Below are 13,968 nucleotides of genomic sequence, written 5' to 3'. Positions count from 1 at the left end.
CTAGAGAGTGTCAGGACGAGCGTTAGGAATATTCATGCTGCCGGATCTTCCCCAGTTGCTCTTCAGATCAGCGCAGCACAGCGGGTGTAAATCAAGGTGGTAGGGGCAGACCTGGGGTCACATCCTGCTCTACCACTTACTACGACTTTGGCAAATCAGTCAACCTCCGTGAGCCTTGGTTTCTTCATCTCTAAAATGGGGACAAGACTCCTGTCCTCATAGAGTTATTGTCCGGATCGAATGAAATTAATATCATAGAGCACCTAATAAAGTGCTCTCTAAATTGGAGTGGGAAGTGGAATGATTGGCATTGATAGATACATCTCTAGTTAAAACAGATTTTCTGCTGCGCCCCCCCCCCCCACCAGTTACCTGGTTAAACTAAAACACCCAAGTCGATCGGAACACATGTATTTCTAGACTCTAATTTACCAATAGATCAGGATGATAAGTCATGCTCTAGAAATTAGAGATGCTCCCAACTGAAAGTTCCTGGGATCAAGGATGCCTCCCTGCTCTTTGAACGAACTAACCAATGCTTATCCTGGAGAGGGGCTCTTAAGGTCGGAGTTTGCCCATAGGAAGACTGCATGTGATTTTATTGGCTAAGTAGCAGGTTATTAGGAGGCATGCCGTGGAGGGGAAGGAGTTGGACTGTGTGTTAATAGTTCCTTGTACATCTCCTCCGAGGCCCCTGTACCGAGCTCTGCATACATTATCTATGTGGTATTATCATTATCCCCATTTCACAGAGAGGAAACTGAGGTTTTCAGAAGTTGAATAACTTGTGCAAGGTCACACATCTAATAGGGGCAGAACTGAGATCTGACTGTTGTCCCCAAAGTCTGTGTGTGCAGTGCTCTGTCCTGCCCAGGGTTGGCGGTGGCCCGGGGCGGGGAGGGGCGGGGGGGACTTGGGAATGAAAGCAGGTGTTTGAAGGCAGGACTGGTGTCAAGGCAGTCTCTAAGACAGGGGACACTGACAGACAGGCTCCTTCTCTGGGGGCTCCTGGACTGACTGTTCACAGCTGGGGCACAGGCGTGCCAGTTTCCATCGGTGGTTAATGGCTAGGTTGTGACTTCTGAGCTTCCCACAGCGATTGATTCCTTTCGTAATTTCAAGATTGACCCCGTGGCAGGGTGCTTTCGCAGTTACCCTGGAAGACCACCCAGGCAGTTCATCTGGGGTAAAATGAGGAGCAGCCTGCTTTCCTTAGGAAGCCTGAAAATACAGACACACGCACACACGCACCTCTTGGTGTCATTTGTCCTGGCTTTTATTGTTCCTCTGGGTGCCTTTGAATTCAGCCAGAATCTGTGGGAATGACTTTCAGTTTGAATTTGTAGGAGTGAGAGGTAAATGCTTCTTTGTACTGGTTTAGAATTTCCTTTCTTCTCAACTTATCCAAAGGTGTAGGGTGACAATGTGTCCCAGATTTTTTTGGACAGACCAAGTGTAAATATTTTGCAGTGTTGTCCCCACAAGAAAGCCCTAGAAAATAAATTTAGGCATATTATAACCAAATCAAGTCAGGAATTTTACAGTAAAATGTGCCTCAGCTACAGAAATTCTAAAATTCATAATTTTAGGCTTTGAAAAAAATCTTTTTTTTTTTTAAGATTTTATTTATTTATCTGACAGAGAGAGACAGCGAGAGAGGGAACACAAGCAGGGGGAGTAGGAGAGGGAGAAGCAGGCTTCCCGCCGAGCAGGGAGCCCGATGTGGGGCTCGATCCCAGGAACCTGGGATCATGACCTGAGCCGAAGGCAGACTCTTAATGACTGAGCCACCCAGGCGCCCCTGAAAAAATCTATTTTTAACTCCACTGTTGAGGGAGGAGTGACAGTCTTTGTTTTAGGTCTTGGAATGGCAGAAAGAAAATACTAAGTAGGGGGTAAAAATTGGCTTACTCCTTGCAGGGGTGGCTTCGATGGGTATTGGCACCGTGTGTGTGTATATGCGTGTGTAGAATTTTTCTAACTCAAAATGAAATGTATACTACATTTCAATGAGAGGTGATTCACACAGTATGAGTGTGCTAGCTGATTATCATTTTTTTTCAGGGAGAGAAATAGAGAGAGACACAAATCACCCCGGAATAAAGATGGCAGAGGGTCAGAAAAATCTGTCACCATTCAAGCTCCCACCGGAGAGCCCCTGTTGGCAAATGATTCTACTCGGACGGAGGAAGTTCAGGTAAGGATCAAAGGCAGTCTGTAAGCACACTGCCCCTTGATCAAGACTCTTTTCAGTAAATGTTTTCCTAAGTCTTGTTGCAGTAGGTTCTCTTGGGTTTTTATCTTTATTTTTCTAGCATGGTAATGAGTTTCTCTATGTCTCGTGGTTTCTTGTTGGTCTAAGGACAGCCTGTTCTGCCATTGGCTACCTCGGGGGTTCTTCTGAACTGTGATTGGTTGGCCTGCTTTGAATGGTGTTGGAAAGAAGCCCGCCGGGCTGATGACAGGGCAGAGAAAGGGAAAGTTACAGGCTGTCGTCTCCAGGGATGTGTTTCAAAGTGGAACAGGAAGCCGGGGAAGGAAACTCTTCTCCAGAAGCCTCAAGGGCTGTGGGGAACAAGAGGTTAAGACAGCCCAGACTGACCACTGCGAGGTGTATGAAGTAAATCGGGGGTCTGTACACTGAGATGCCTGACAGGAAAACTGGGTGAATGAAATAGGCCCTGGCCCAAGGAGAAGGGCCCGAACATATCGGGCAAGCTTGGGGGGTGAGCAGCAACCTGGGTGGCACATCGTTGTCGGGGCTGTGGCATGCAGCGTTGGGGTCTGTAGCAAACTAGAGAATGCATCTCCTCTGTCAGAGGAATGGCAGCTCCCCAGCTCCAGACTCTTATTACCGCTCAGGAATGCGGGAATTCAGTGCTCCTGGATCTAGTGGTATTTAAGAAAAGCTGGAAATTAGGATTTTATGTGAAATCACCCAATTTTTAAATATTGGCAATGTGTGTTAATCTTTAAAAGACATTGTGTGGGTTCTTCTTGCTGAGTCCTAACTGGCGGCCCACCTGATCTAAATAAACATCTGAGTTGTCCTCAGAAACTTGTGCATACCCTCCACAGCTCTTGAAATATATGCGTGGCTAGCCATGGCCCCATATAAACCTATGTATGCTCACACCTGCAGGTACACAGACATACGCATTTATAAGCGGATAGATGGACTAAAATTGGAATTCCTCAGAGCACACAAGGTGCTCTTGGGACCCAAAGCTCAGCTGTGGGATGAAGGTGGAGTTTGTCCAGTGATGAGTACATGTCGTTAGTCCTTACCGTTGCACTACCTGCCATAGCTCTGGGAGGGCCAAAGGGATGGTTGGATGGTTGGGGCTAATCCTGAGATTTGGACCACCCTGAAATGCTGCAGGGGGTCAGTCTTCTTCTAGATGCGGATTCAGAGGTGCAGGGGGCCCACTGTGAAGGCATTTCTTTGCAGCTTCTCTGCGTCTTGTAGCCCACTGGGAAGCTGTATTGGGAAGCTGTTGGTGTTTATGCCAAGTTGATGTGAGGAGAAAAGCATGGAAATGGGCATTTGGAGGCTGTGTTTCTCAGTAGCTCTGTGACTGTGGGCAGTCCGGACCTTTGTGGGCCTCAGGCTCTTGGGTGTCAGATTAGAAGATCGTAGATCCTTTCTGTTCTAAGAACCCCAAGCTTAAGAGGACCCTTTGGACATTACATTTTTTAGGCCCAGATGTACATCCATTCTCAAAATGTAAAGGGGATTTAGTTAGCAACTCTTGGGTGGGAAAAAGGGTGAATAGCTAAATCAGAGCAGTGCAGTGGTCAACAAAATGACCACGAGATACTGGTAATTATTACTTCCACATTGATTAGCACCTGAATATGAGGCCCAATACAAAACATGGCATCTGGTATTGGCCCTATACTCTTCCAGAGTGTTACAAAGTAAAGTATTTTATGAACTTACCTTCTATTACGAGTACTGTCGATCTTTGAATTTGTGGCTATTTTTTCCCCTATTGGTGATTTTTTTTTGTTTAATTGAAGTAAATTTACCCACAGAGACATGAACAGACCTAAAGTGTACAGTCTGAGAAGTTCAAACAGCTGAATAAACCCATGTAACTCACGTTGTCAAAATATATATGTATATTTTTTTATTACTCTACAAAGTTCTCTTACGTTCTTCCCAGTCGGTTCCCGTCCCCATCCCCACCTTTCCAAGATAAAAACCCTGTTTTGATCTCTCACTGTAGATTAGTTCTGCCTGTTTTAGAACTCAGTGTAATTGGGATCATGTTCTTTTGTTTCGGACTTTTCTCCGTCAGCATAATGACTTTGAGACTTATCCATGTTTTGGTGAGTTTTTAGCAATTCATCCTTTTTTATTTTTGCTGAGGAGATTCTGTTGTATGCATTTATGACCCGTTCTCCTGGTGGATAGATACCTGAGGTGTGCCATTTGGGGCTGTCACGAACAAAGCTGTTAAGAACATTCTGACACAGGTTTTCTTGCAGACATATGTTTACATTTATTTTGGATAAAAACCTGGGAGTGGAATTTGCCGGATCGTACAGTTGAGCATATATTTGAATTTATATGACGCTGCCAGACCCATTTTCAAGAGCGATTGTACTATTTTATACTTCCCTCAGCCATGTGTGAGAGTCTTGGTGGCTTCTGTCTGTTGTCCTGCAGAGTCGTTTCTTTCATGGTGTGTGACACTTGTCACTTCCCAAGTTGAAGAACTCTTTGTTCCTAGGTCAAGACCTTTGCCACCGCCACCACTCCTTGCTGTAGCCTATACATTCATAAATCATATTTTTCTGATCATTACTAGATTTAAGGTTATTATTTGTGGGATCCCTGTCTTGCTGATTCAGCTGTCAACTTAAACTGCATTTTTCTAAGTTGGTGTCTTCCACGTGAATTTCACCCGGCTTGCCCCTACATCAGACTGTTTTTTCCAAGCTAAATCATATACACAAATCTCTGAGGCAAAACCTCTGTGGACCCCGTGTGGCTTTTCGTTGCCTTCTTGTTCTCTTGTTGCTTCGTAGTGGAGTCAGGGTTGCCAGCAAAACAGCAGAATTGTTTAAAAACCCTAAGAACTGGATCTTGTTCATTAAAGGGACTGATCGGTCCTACCGGAAACTACCTCAGAGGTTATAAAGAGAGAGAAAGCAAGAAAGTCGAAGACACATTGCAATAGCCTGGGAGTTCTGTGCCCTCGGTGTTCAGTGTGTCATGAGAACGTGTGTTTTCGGGGAGGAATTTTTGAGCTGTCCTGGCCAGTGGTACTTGAATTTGCTTAGCTTGCTCAGTGAGAAACATGGTCAAGGAGTGCTTGACACTGATAATTATAAAAACAAACAAACAAACAAAAAACTAGCTATGGGTCAGCTGTGATTTATACGTATAGCTTTTCAGAGCTGCTGGAGGGTATTGTAATGCCCCACTTCCAGAAGTTGGACTTTGTCAGCCTTTTTAACCCAGCCATGAACGAAGAAGAGAACAGCAGAGTCCTCTTCCGCCTCGCAGCGGGATTGCTTACTGCAGGGCCCAGGGCCTCTCAGGAGATTCCAACATGGGGGATGATCATCAACATTAGAGTAATGAAGCCCCCCAACACACCCACCAAAAGGTTAGACTGTGTTTTCTCTGTTTGAAAAGGTGAATATAACATACAGCTTGAAAGGGACGCCTGGGTGGCTCAGTCGTTAAGCATCTGCCTTCGGCTCAGGTCATGATCCCAGGGTCCTGGGATCGAGTCCCACATCGGGCTCCTTGCTCAGTGAGGAGCCTGCTTCTCCCTCTCCCTCGACTGCTCCCCCTGCTTGTGCTCTCTCTCTCTCTCTCTCTCTCTCTGACAAATAAATAAATAAAAATCTTAAACAAACAAACAAACACATAGCTTGAAAAACTTCAGCAAAGCTCGTCAAGGTTCACAGTTCCTGTATTTGAAGGGTTCAGCTTCCACGTTCTAGGCTTGCCCGTGGGTGTGGGTTGGTTCGGGGAGGCGGGCCCTCCATGTCCGAGGGCTGACTTCGTGGCTTTTACCAATGACCTGCCGCCTGTGGCTCTTCGCGCTCACTGTCCTCTCTCCATCAGGATGACAACTGGGGAGAGACCACGACGGCCATCACAGGCACCTCAGAGCACAGCATTTCGCAGGAGGACATTGCCAGGATCAGCAAGGACATGGAGGACAGTGTGGGGCTGGATTGCAAGCGCTACCTGGGCCTCACTGTGGCCTCGGTCCTTGGACTTCTAGTGTTCCTCACCCCCATCGCCTTCATCCTTTTACCCCCCATCCTGTGGAGGGACGAGCTGGAGCCTTGTGGCACCATTTGCGAGGGACTCTTCATTTCCGTGGCGTTCAAGCTCCTCATTCTGCTCATCGGGACCTGGGCGCTCTTCTTCCGCAAGCAGAGGGCCGACGTGCCGCGGGTGTTTGTGTTCCGTGCCCTTTTGTTGGTCCTCATCTTTCTTTTTGTGGTTTCCTATTGGCTGTTTTACGGGGTCCGCATCTTGGACTCGCGGGACCGGAACTACCAGGGCATCGTGCAGTACGCCGTGTCCCTGGTGGACGCCCTCCTCTTCATCCATTACCTGGCCATCGTCCTGCTGGAGCTCAGGCAGCTGCAGCCCATGTTCACGCTGCAGGTGGTCCGCTCCACCGACGGCGAGTCCCGGTTCTACAGCCTGGGACACCTGAGGTAAGGGGCATGTTCGAGAGGCGGAAGGGACCGCTGACTGACATCGTGCTGGCGGATAGCACGTGAGGGGTGACGACAGGTGCCAGGTGCCGGGACCAGGGCCTGACTCCCTTCAGGTTTTGGGAGGAGCTGTGTGTGTGTGTGTGTGTGTGTGTGTGTGTGTGTGTGGAAGGAGGGGGTGTGTCCGTGTCCATTGACTTTCCTGACTGCTGGGTGAGGTGACACCATTGCTGGCTTCATCCAGGTTGGAGTCTTATTGGGCCAGCTCTCAAGCTTGGCAGCTCCCAAAAGTGGTGGAGGGGGGTGCATTGTGATGGCTGCTGGCCTTGCCCCTGAAATTGGCCTTTGAACAGTACACAAAGTGACCAGCCCCTCCAGTTTGCTCAAAATGCTACATCTGGTTTACACCCTTGTCCTGGTAGGATTGCTCATCCCTCCTTTTTTTTCCCCTACTCTCAGAGGTGTCCTGGTTTAGGCACTAAATTATGTGGCCACCCTGGTGACCCTCAGTAAAGAATCAAGTGCAGTTTAGAGACCCCGAACTTTTGGAGAGTTGAGTGTTTTGGAAATGTATACACGTGATAAAGTTAGAAATATATCAAGATGTCATACTTTAAATCTATGCATATCATCTATTTTGTGGGTAACTAAAAAAGGGATAATCATATTTTATTTTATTTATTTTTATTTATCCTGAGGTAAGCACTTTGTATAGATTGTCACATTTAGTCTTCACAGAACCGTTTGATTTAGGTAGTATTCATCCCAGTATTACAGAGGAGGAAATGGAGCACTAGGGGATTTAAACAATTTGTAGAAAATAACATGGCAGGCCTCGTTTAGGATTTACCCAGTTGTCATGAAGCTGGGCTTCAGTTAATGCCCCCATCATGGCCTCTCTCACTTTGTTTCTCTCGAGGGTTGGGTTTTTTGGTTCGGGGTTTTTTTTTTTTTTGGCCATTAACGTTATTTCCATTTTATTTTATTTGTTTGCTATTACAAGCACAACTGTTATGATCAGGATTGTTATTGTTCAGGATTCCTGGTGCACATGGGCAGGAGTTTCTCTAGATGGTCTTACTTAATATTTCCTGGACCCTTTTTCTGTCCGTTTTCTGCCACAAATTGAGGAGGGGGCCAAGGACAGGGGCTGGGTCTCACTCTCATTGGATCCCCAGTGCCTGGCCTGGAGCACGGCATGCAGTTGGCACTCACGTGGCTATCGGTGAGTGGATCACCTGGGATGACTGGCTTTGCCATCTCGTTGGGCTCTCCTGCCTCCTCCAGCGATCTGCGCCGATGTGTGTAACCTGCTTGACACACGGTGAGCACTTAGTTAATTGTGGCCATTACGGCCTGTGATCATGTAGCTGGCAAAGCAGCCAAGACCGGCAAGGGCACCCTACTGGGTATCGGAACAATGGGCTTTGTCATATTTTTGGCTGGGACACAGGAAGGTGGCCCAGCCCTGGTTCGGAGTTGGGTCGCACTGCCAACCATCTCGGTGTTGGCACGCACCCTCTTTCATTCCTCTGGCCGAGCTTGTACCCCCTGAGGACCGGGTGGTTTAGCACTAGAAGCCGCTGCCATCCTGACCGGTCCTTGGAGGGACTCGGTATCTGAGTCACACACTCCGCCCAGCAGAATCATATGTCTCCGAGTCCTTCGCAGATGCCTGTGGGGCTCTGAAGGCAAGGAAGTCCCTGCTGCTCATTCAGCTCTGCTTTCTTCACCCCTCCCCCCGTTTTTGGTGGAGAATGACCAGCAGACTTGCATTAAAAATCTGCCACAGGGACACCTGGGTGGCTCAGTCATGTCATTAAGCGTCTGCCTTCGGCTCAGGTCATGGTCCCGGTGTCCTGGGATCGAGCCCCGCATCGGGCTCCCTGCTCCGCGGGGAGCCTGCTTCTCCCTCTGCCTGCCACTCCCCCTGCTTGTGCTCTCTCTCTCTCTCTCTCTCTCTGACAAATAAATAAATAAGATCTTTTTAAAAAAGAAAAAGGGTCCAGGAAATATTAAGTAAGACCATCTAGAGAAACTCCTGCCCATGTGCACCAGGAATCCTGAACAATAACAATCCTGATCATAATCCCCAGAGCCCAGCATTGGGGCCACTCGAGGCACAAGGCTGGCTGCCTTCAGAGCTCTGTCTGGAGCTCCTGTCCTTTGGTGAGAGACCAGTGCCCTGCTGTGCTGGGACAGTTGCGCTCACAGGCCTGGGTGCGGGTGACAGGAGCACCGGAGGACCAGGCAGGGGCCGTGATAGAGCCAGTGGGAAGCGGCCTATCCCAGGACTGGACTGGTTTTGCTCAAGCTGAAGGGGGTGGAGAGAAATCTAGCTCTGGTTGCAGTAGAGACGAGTGATATTTGGGACTCTTAGTGTCAGTGGCCAAGACGCTGGCCTCCACCCTCATTGGCGTGAACCCCATCTGTGGGGTGCAAAAGCGAAGGGCATTGTCTCCCCTTGGGTCGTCCAGGTGGTGGGGCTGATTACCCTCCCCCCCCCAGCCCCACGGCTCCCACTTGGCCCCTCCTCCAAGGCTGGACGGGAGCAGGGATGGGGAGGGGACAAACCAAACAGCCCGGGTGCAGTACCCTGTGCTGTGTTCAGAAAATTGGCAGTAGCCTTGGCACCTCACCACACAGCTGTGCTGCTGGGGGAGGGGTGGGGGGAGACCTGGGGGGGGAGGGGAGGACCGACTGCGCCGTATGGCCCACAGGCTTGCTACACACCTTTCATGCCTGTCCTTCGCCGTGACCAACAACGGACCAGCTTGACTTGCTAACCCTGAAGCCACTAACCCCAGCTCCTGGGGAGACCCCAACGTAGCACCTTTCCGGCAGCCCTGGGGAGGTGGGGGGGAGAGCATGTCCAGGTGGTGCCCCGTATCTTCCTCTTGGCTTCTCTCGAGGACCCTTTGTTTTCCTCCTTTCCCTGCTCTCAGGAAGGCCCCCTTGGTTCCTCCCATGGAGGGAGACCCTGCTCATGGGGTGGAGAGATGGCCGGGGAAGGGGAGGCGCCTTTGCTCTCAAATAGAGCCCTTGGGCAGGGCTGGCTGCCCATAGGACAGTCAGGCCATGGGAACTGGAGCGGGCTTGGCATCTGTCCCTGCTGGCACTGGGTGGGCTCAGTACCCTGCCGCTTCTGGGGCTAAATCGGCTCTAAACCCAGCGGTGGCTACAAGAATCACAGGGCCAGAAATATAACTTCTAAACTTTCTGTAGAGCGTGGAAACAGACAGGAGGGATGGGGGAGTCCGAAGAGACAAAGAGCGAGTCGGGGGATCAGAATAGCAAGTCCTCCTCAGCTGACTGGCAGGCCGTTCCCATTTTCCTTTATGGGAAGCCTTCCCTGTGGCACTGACCTGATGCACTTAGGCGAGGAGCGATGGTGAGTGCTTTTTTGGGAGTGTTCTCAAAGATGACCTTATGGAATCGACTGAGCTATTTTGGAAGGTTGTCAAAAGAATGCCTATTCTTTAGTTTCTTAAAGAAAAGATGCTTCTTGTTAGCTCTCAGAAAAGGTACAGTGGTTCTGCTTGTTGGCAGGAATGGAGTTAGGGGCTTATTTGAAAACTTTGAGAAAAACAAAAGGTTATTGTGGTACAAAAAGTGAGATACTGTAAATAGATTAAGGTACTTCCTAACCTTTCTGCCCAGTGCCTGGGGGATGACAGAGGGCTTTTCAGATGTCCCATGTCATTTACCTCTCCTGCCCTGTCAGGGCGGGGCAGGTGGTACAGGGCGGCTGCCCTTTGCAGAGGAGAGCCCTAGCCGCAGGTTGGGGGACTGCATGCTTCCTGGGGGTCGCACCGCTCCCCTGTGCCTCTGGATAGATGTGTTCATGTTCCTGTCACTGCTTTCAGAACACTTGAAGGAACTCGTCAGCATGTTTGAGTTGCGTACCATGTGCCAGGCTGGGTGCTAGCTATTTTGTTAAATACATGATTCTCACATGTTTAACTCCCAACTTGAGGCCTGGAAAGGAGAGAATATAGAGGATTGTCAGAGATGGCTGGCTTGCACTGTGTAGCCATTCCTTAGCCTGTTGGTTTAAGAAAAAAAACAACACCTGGACCTTAAAACCACAGCAGTAGGGTGCGCCTGGGTGGCTCAGTCGGTTAAGCATCTGCTTTCGGCTCTAGGTCATGATGCCGGGGTCCTGGGATCGAGTCCCAGGTTAGGCTCCCTGCTCAGCAGGGAGTCTGCTTCTCCCTCTCCCTCTGCCCCTCCAGCTTGTGCTCTCTGTCAAATAAATAAATAAAATAATAAAAAACACAGCAGTAGGTTTGAGCCTTTGGTCAAAACTTCTTAACTTTTCTGTGTGTCGCATCATGTCCCCAAAGGACCTCTTTTAACTATTGCTGTATGAACCCCCCCCCCCCCGCCGCCAAATGTAGTAGTGTAGGGCAACCTTTTATTTTTTTAGTATTCTCACGGGCTGGTCTCAGCTGGGAGGCTCTTTTGCTGGTCTGACCAACATTTTCTGTGTGATTGCAGTCACGTGGTGAGGCTGCTGGGGCTGGGCTTCTTTCTCTTCCTACATATTCTACAATTCTCTCCCTCCCCGGAGTGTCCTTCAGGGGAGTAGTTTCTTCATTAGGGTAGGTAGACTTCTTCTCAGGGCTCCCAAGAATACAAAAGCCTTCTAAATAAGGCCTGTGCCTGGAACCGGCCCAGCACGACTTCCACCAGAGCCCCAGCCCAGATGTACAGAAGAGGGCTGCACAAGGCAGGGAGCTGGGAGGGTTGGTTCACTGGGGTCCACGACCTAGCAGACTTCCGTGACCACCTCAGCTCTCATACCTGCAATCTGCTTGACAGTAGCCTTGGCACCTCACCACACAGCTATGCTGCTGGGGGAGGGGTTGGGGGGAGACCTGGGGGGGGAGGGGAGGACCGACTGCGCCGTATGGCCCACAGGCTTGCTACACACCTTTCATGCCTGTCCTTCGCCGTGACCAACAACTGACCAGCTTGACTTGCTAACCCTGAAGCCACTAACCCCAGCTCCTGGGGAGACCCCCAGCGGGCTTTCACTGTTTGGGTTTCTAAGCATGCTTCATTCTTTGACACTGAGAGTGTCTTAAAAATTGGGGCTGACCCTGCACCTTTTTGTCAAAGGTCTGGCTACTGACACAGAACCACCTGTGTGTTAGAAGAAATGATTCTTGGATTGCTTTTCAAACAGTGCAAGTTTATGATCATGGATCATAACTGTTGTGATCTCCCCTCCCCCCACCAATTCATAGGTGGAAATGAGAAACATCTTATTGGATAATGGTGAAAGGATGATCCTTGTTATAAAATGGCAAGGAACTTGGCTGAGCTGTGTTCCTGTTCTAGTGTTCTGTGGTAGGTAGAATTTGTGAGTGAGGGATGGAATTGGATATTTGGCTGAGATATTTATTTTTATTTGTATTTTTTGAGAGAGAGCATGTGCATGTGCATGGGGGTGGGGGGTTGGAGGCATAGGGAGAGAGAGAATCTTAAACAGGCTCCATATCTGGCATGAGCCAGTCACAGGGCTCTCAGTTCCACAACCCTGAGATCATGACCTGAGCCGAAATCAAGAACTGGATGCTTAACCGACTGAGCCACCCAGGCACCCCATAGCTGAGGAATTTCTGAGCAAAGCGTTGAAGATGCACCCATTGGGTGCATCCAATACCCAAAAGATGCAGCTTGGGTCCTCCATAACTGCTTCTATAAAATGTGAGAGGAGGGAGATGGGTTGCAGAAGGAATGGTTAAGCAAAAGGGAATCCATACTTGAAGATTTGGAAAATTCTCAGCCTCGCCATATTGCAAACAATGACTAAGTGTGTACTGAAGAGAACACCAAGGGTGTGGTCACACATCTGTTTGATTTTTTTTTAAGCTTATTTATGTATGTATTTATTTATTTTTAAAGATTTTATTTATTTGACAGAGAGAGAGAGAGGGAACACAAGCAGGGGGAGCGGGAGAGGGAGAAGCAGGCTTCCCGCCGAGCAGGGAGCCCGATCTCTGCAGGGAGCCCGATGCTGGGCTCAACCCCAGGACCCCAGGATCATGACCTGGGCTGAAGGCAGACGCCCAGTGACTGAGCCACCCAGGCGCCCCTGTATTTATTTATTTATTTAAGTAATCCCCACACCCATCGTGGGGCTCAAACTCAGAACCCCAAGATCAAGAGTCGCACACTCCACCGCCTGAGCCAGCCAGGCGCCAGCTATTTGATTTAATCAGGATTTAATCAGCCATTCTAGCAGAAGCCAAGAATAAAGATGGGAAGATGAGATGGTACCAGTACAGCACCCCTGTCACCTGGGGCTAAAGGAAACGGGGGGTGGGGGTGGAAGGGAGGCTGTGAACATGCGTTATCCTTCAAGCAAAGGGAAGAATGACCCCAAAGGTGATCCAGAGATCATTAGGCCACCCCTCCCACCACAGGCCCAGGGGCCAGGTTGCTTCCTCACTGGCTTCAGAGGATGGGTCCCCCACCTTGGTTTCGGTGGGCCAGGCAGCCATTGCCAAGAGCTGCCTGCACAGGGCCACCCCCAAAGCCCCGAGGACACAGCATTGGACCAAAGAGGATTATCCTGAAGATCAAGATCTTAAGATCTAATGGGATTGGCCTTGCTAGGTTTTGGACTTGTTTGGGGCCCATCACCCCTTTCCTTCTAGTTTCTCCCTTTTAGAATGGGAATGCCTATCCTACGTCTGTCTCATGATTATATTGGAAGCACATGAGTTGTCTGGTAACGCAGGTTCACAACTGGAGAGGGATCTTACCTCAGTCTTGATCTTACCTTGAGTCTTGGCACTTAGATGAGACTTTGCACTTAGAGCTGCTGCTGGAATGAGTCACGACCTTCAGGGCTATTAGGATGGAATTGGTCTATTTTGCACGGGAGAAAGACATGAATTTTAGGGGTCAGGGATGGAATGTTATGGACTGAATTGTGGTCACCCAAAATTCATAGGTTGAAGCTCTAAACCCCAGGTGGCTGTCTTTGGAGATGGGGTATCTGAGGAAGTAATTGAGGTTCAGTGAGGTCCTAGATCTGATAAAATCCATGTCCTTCTGAGAAGAGACACCAGAGAGCTTGCACACACTCTGTCTCTCCCCCGGTGCCTATGGACCAAGGAAAGGCCATGTGTGGATACCATGAGAAGGTCGTCATCTGCAAACCAGCAACAGGGCTCTCACCAGAGAATCAGCCAGACCTTGATCTTGGATTTCTAGGCTTCAGGACTGGAAGAAAATAAGTTTCTGTTGTTTCAGCCA

At 49.3% G+C, this 13,968-nt stretch overlaps 1 protein-coding gene across 2 annotated transcripts in view; it reads left to right on the top strand.

Moving 5' to 3' along the window:
• Window positions 1-13,968, top strand: part of VANGL1 (VANGL planar cell polarity protein 1) — a 49,082-nt gene that overhangs the window by 14,520 nt on the left and 20,594 nt on the right. For both annotated transcript variants that reach the window (XM_028101997.2, XM_028101998.2), the window contains exons 3-4: window positions 2,065-2,197; window positions 6,089-6,696. In XM_028101997.2, coding sequence (XP_027957798.1) covers window positions 2,065-2,197; window positions 6,089-6,696 — 741 coding nt within the window. The remainder of the gene's footprint in view (window positions 1-2,064; window positions 2,198-6,088; window positions 6,697-13,968) is intronic.

The sequence above is a fragment of the Eumetopias jubatus genome, unplaced genomic scaffold (assembly GCF_037043125.1).
Source record: "Eumetopias jubatus isolate StellerSeaLion01/CBP00866 unplaced genomic scaffold, mEumJub1_p1.0 scaffold_4, whole genome shotgun sequence".
NCBI lineage: Eukaryota > Metazoa > Chordata > Mammalia > Carnivora > Otariidae > Eumetopias > Eumetopias jubatus.
The sequence above is the reverse complement of the archived record's forward strand: the minus strand, read 5'-3'. Positions and strand labels throughout refer to the sequence as shown.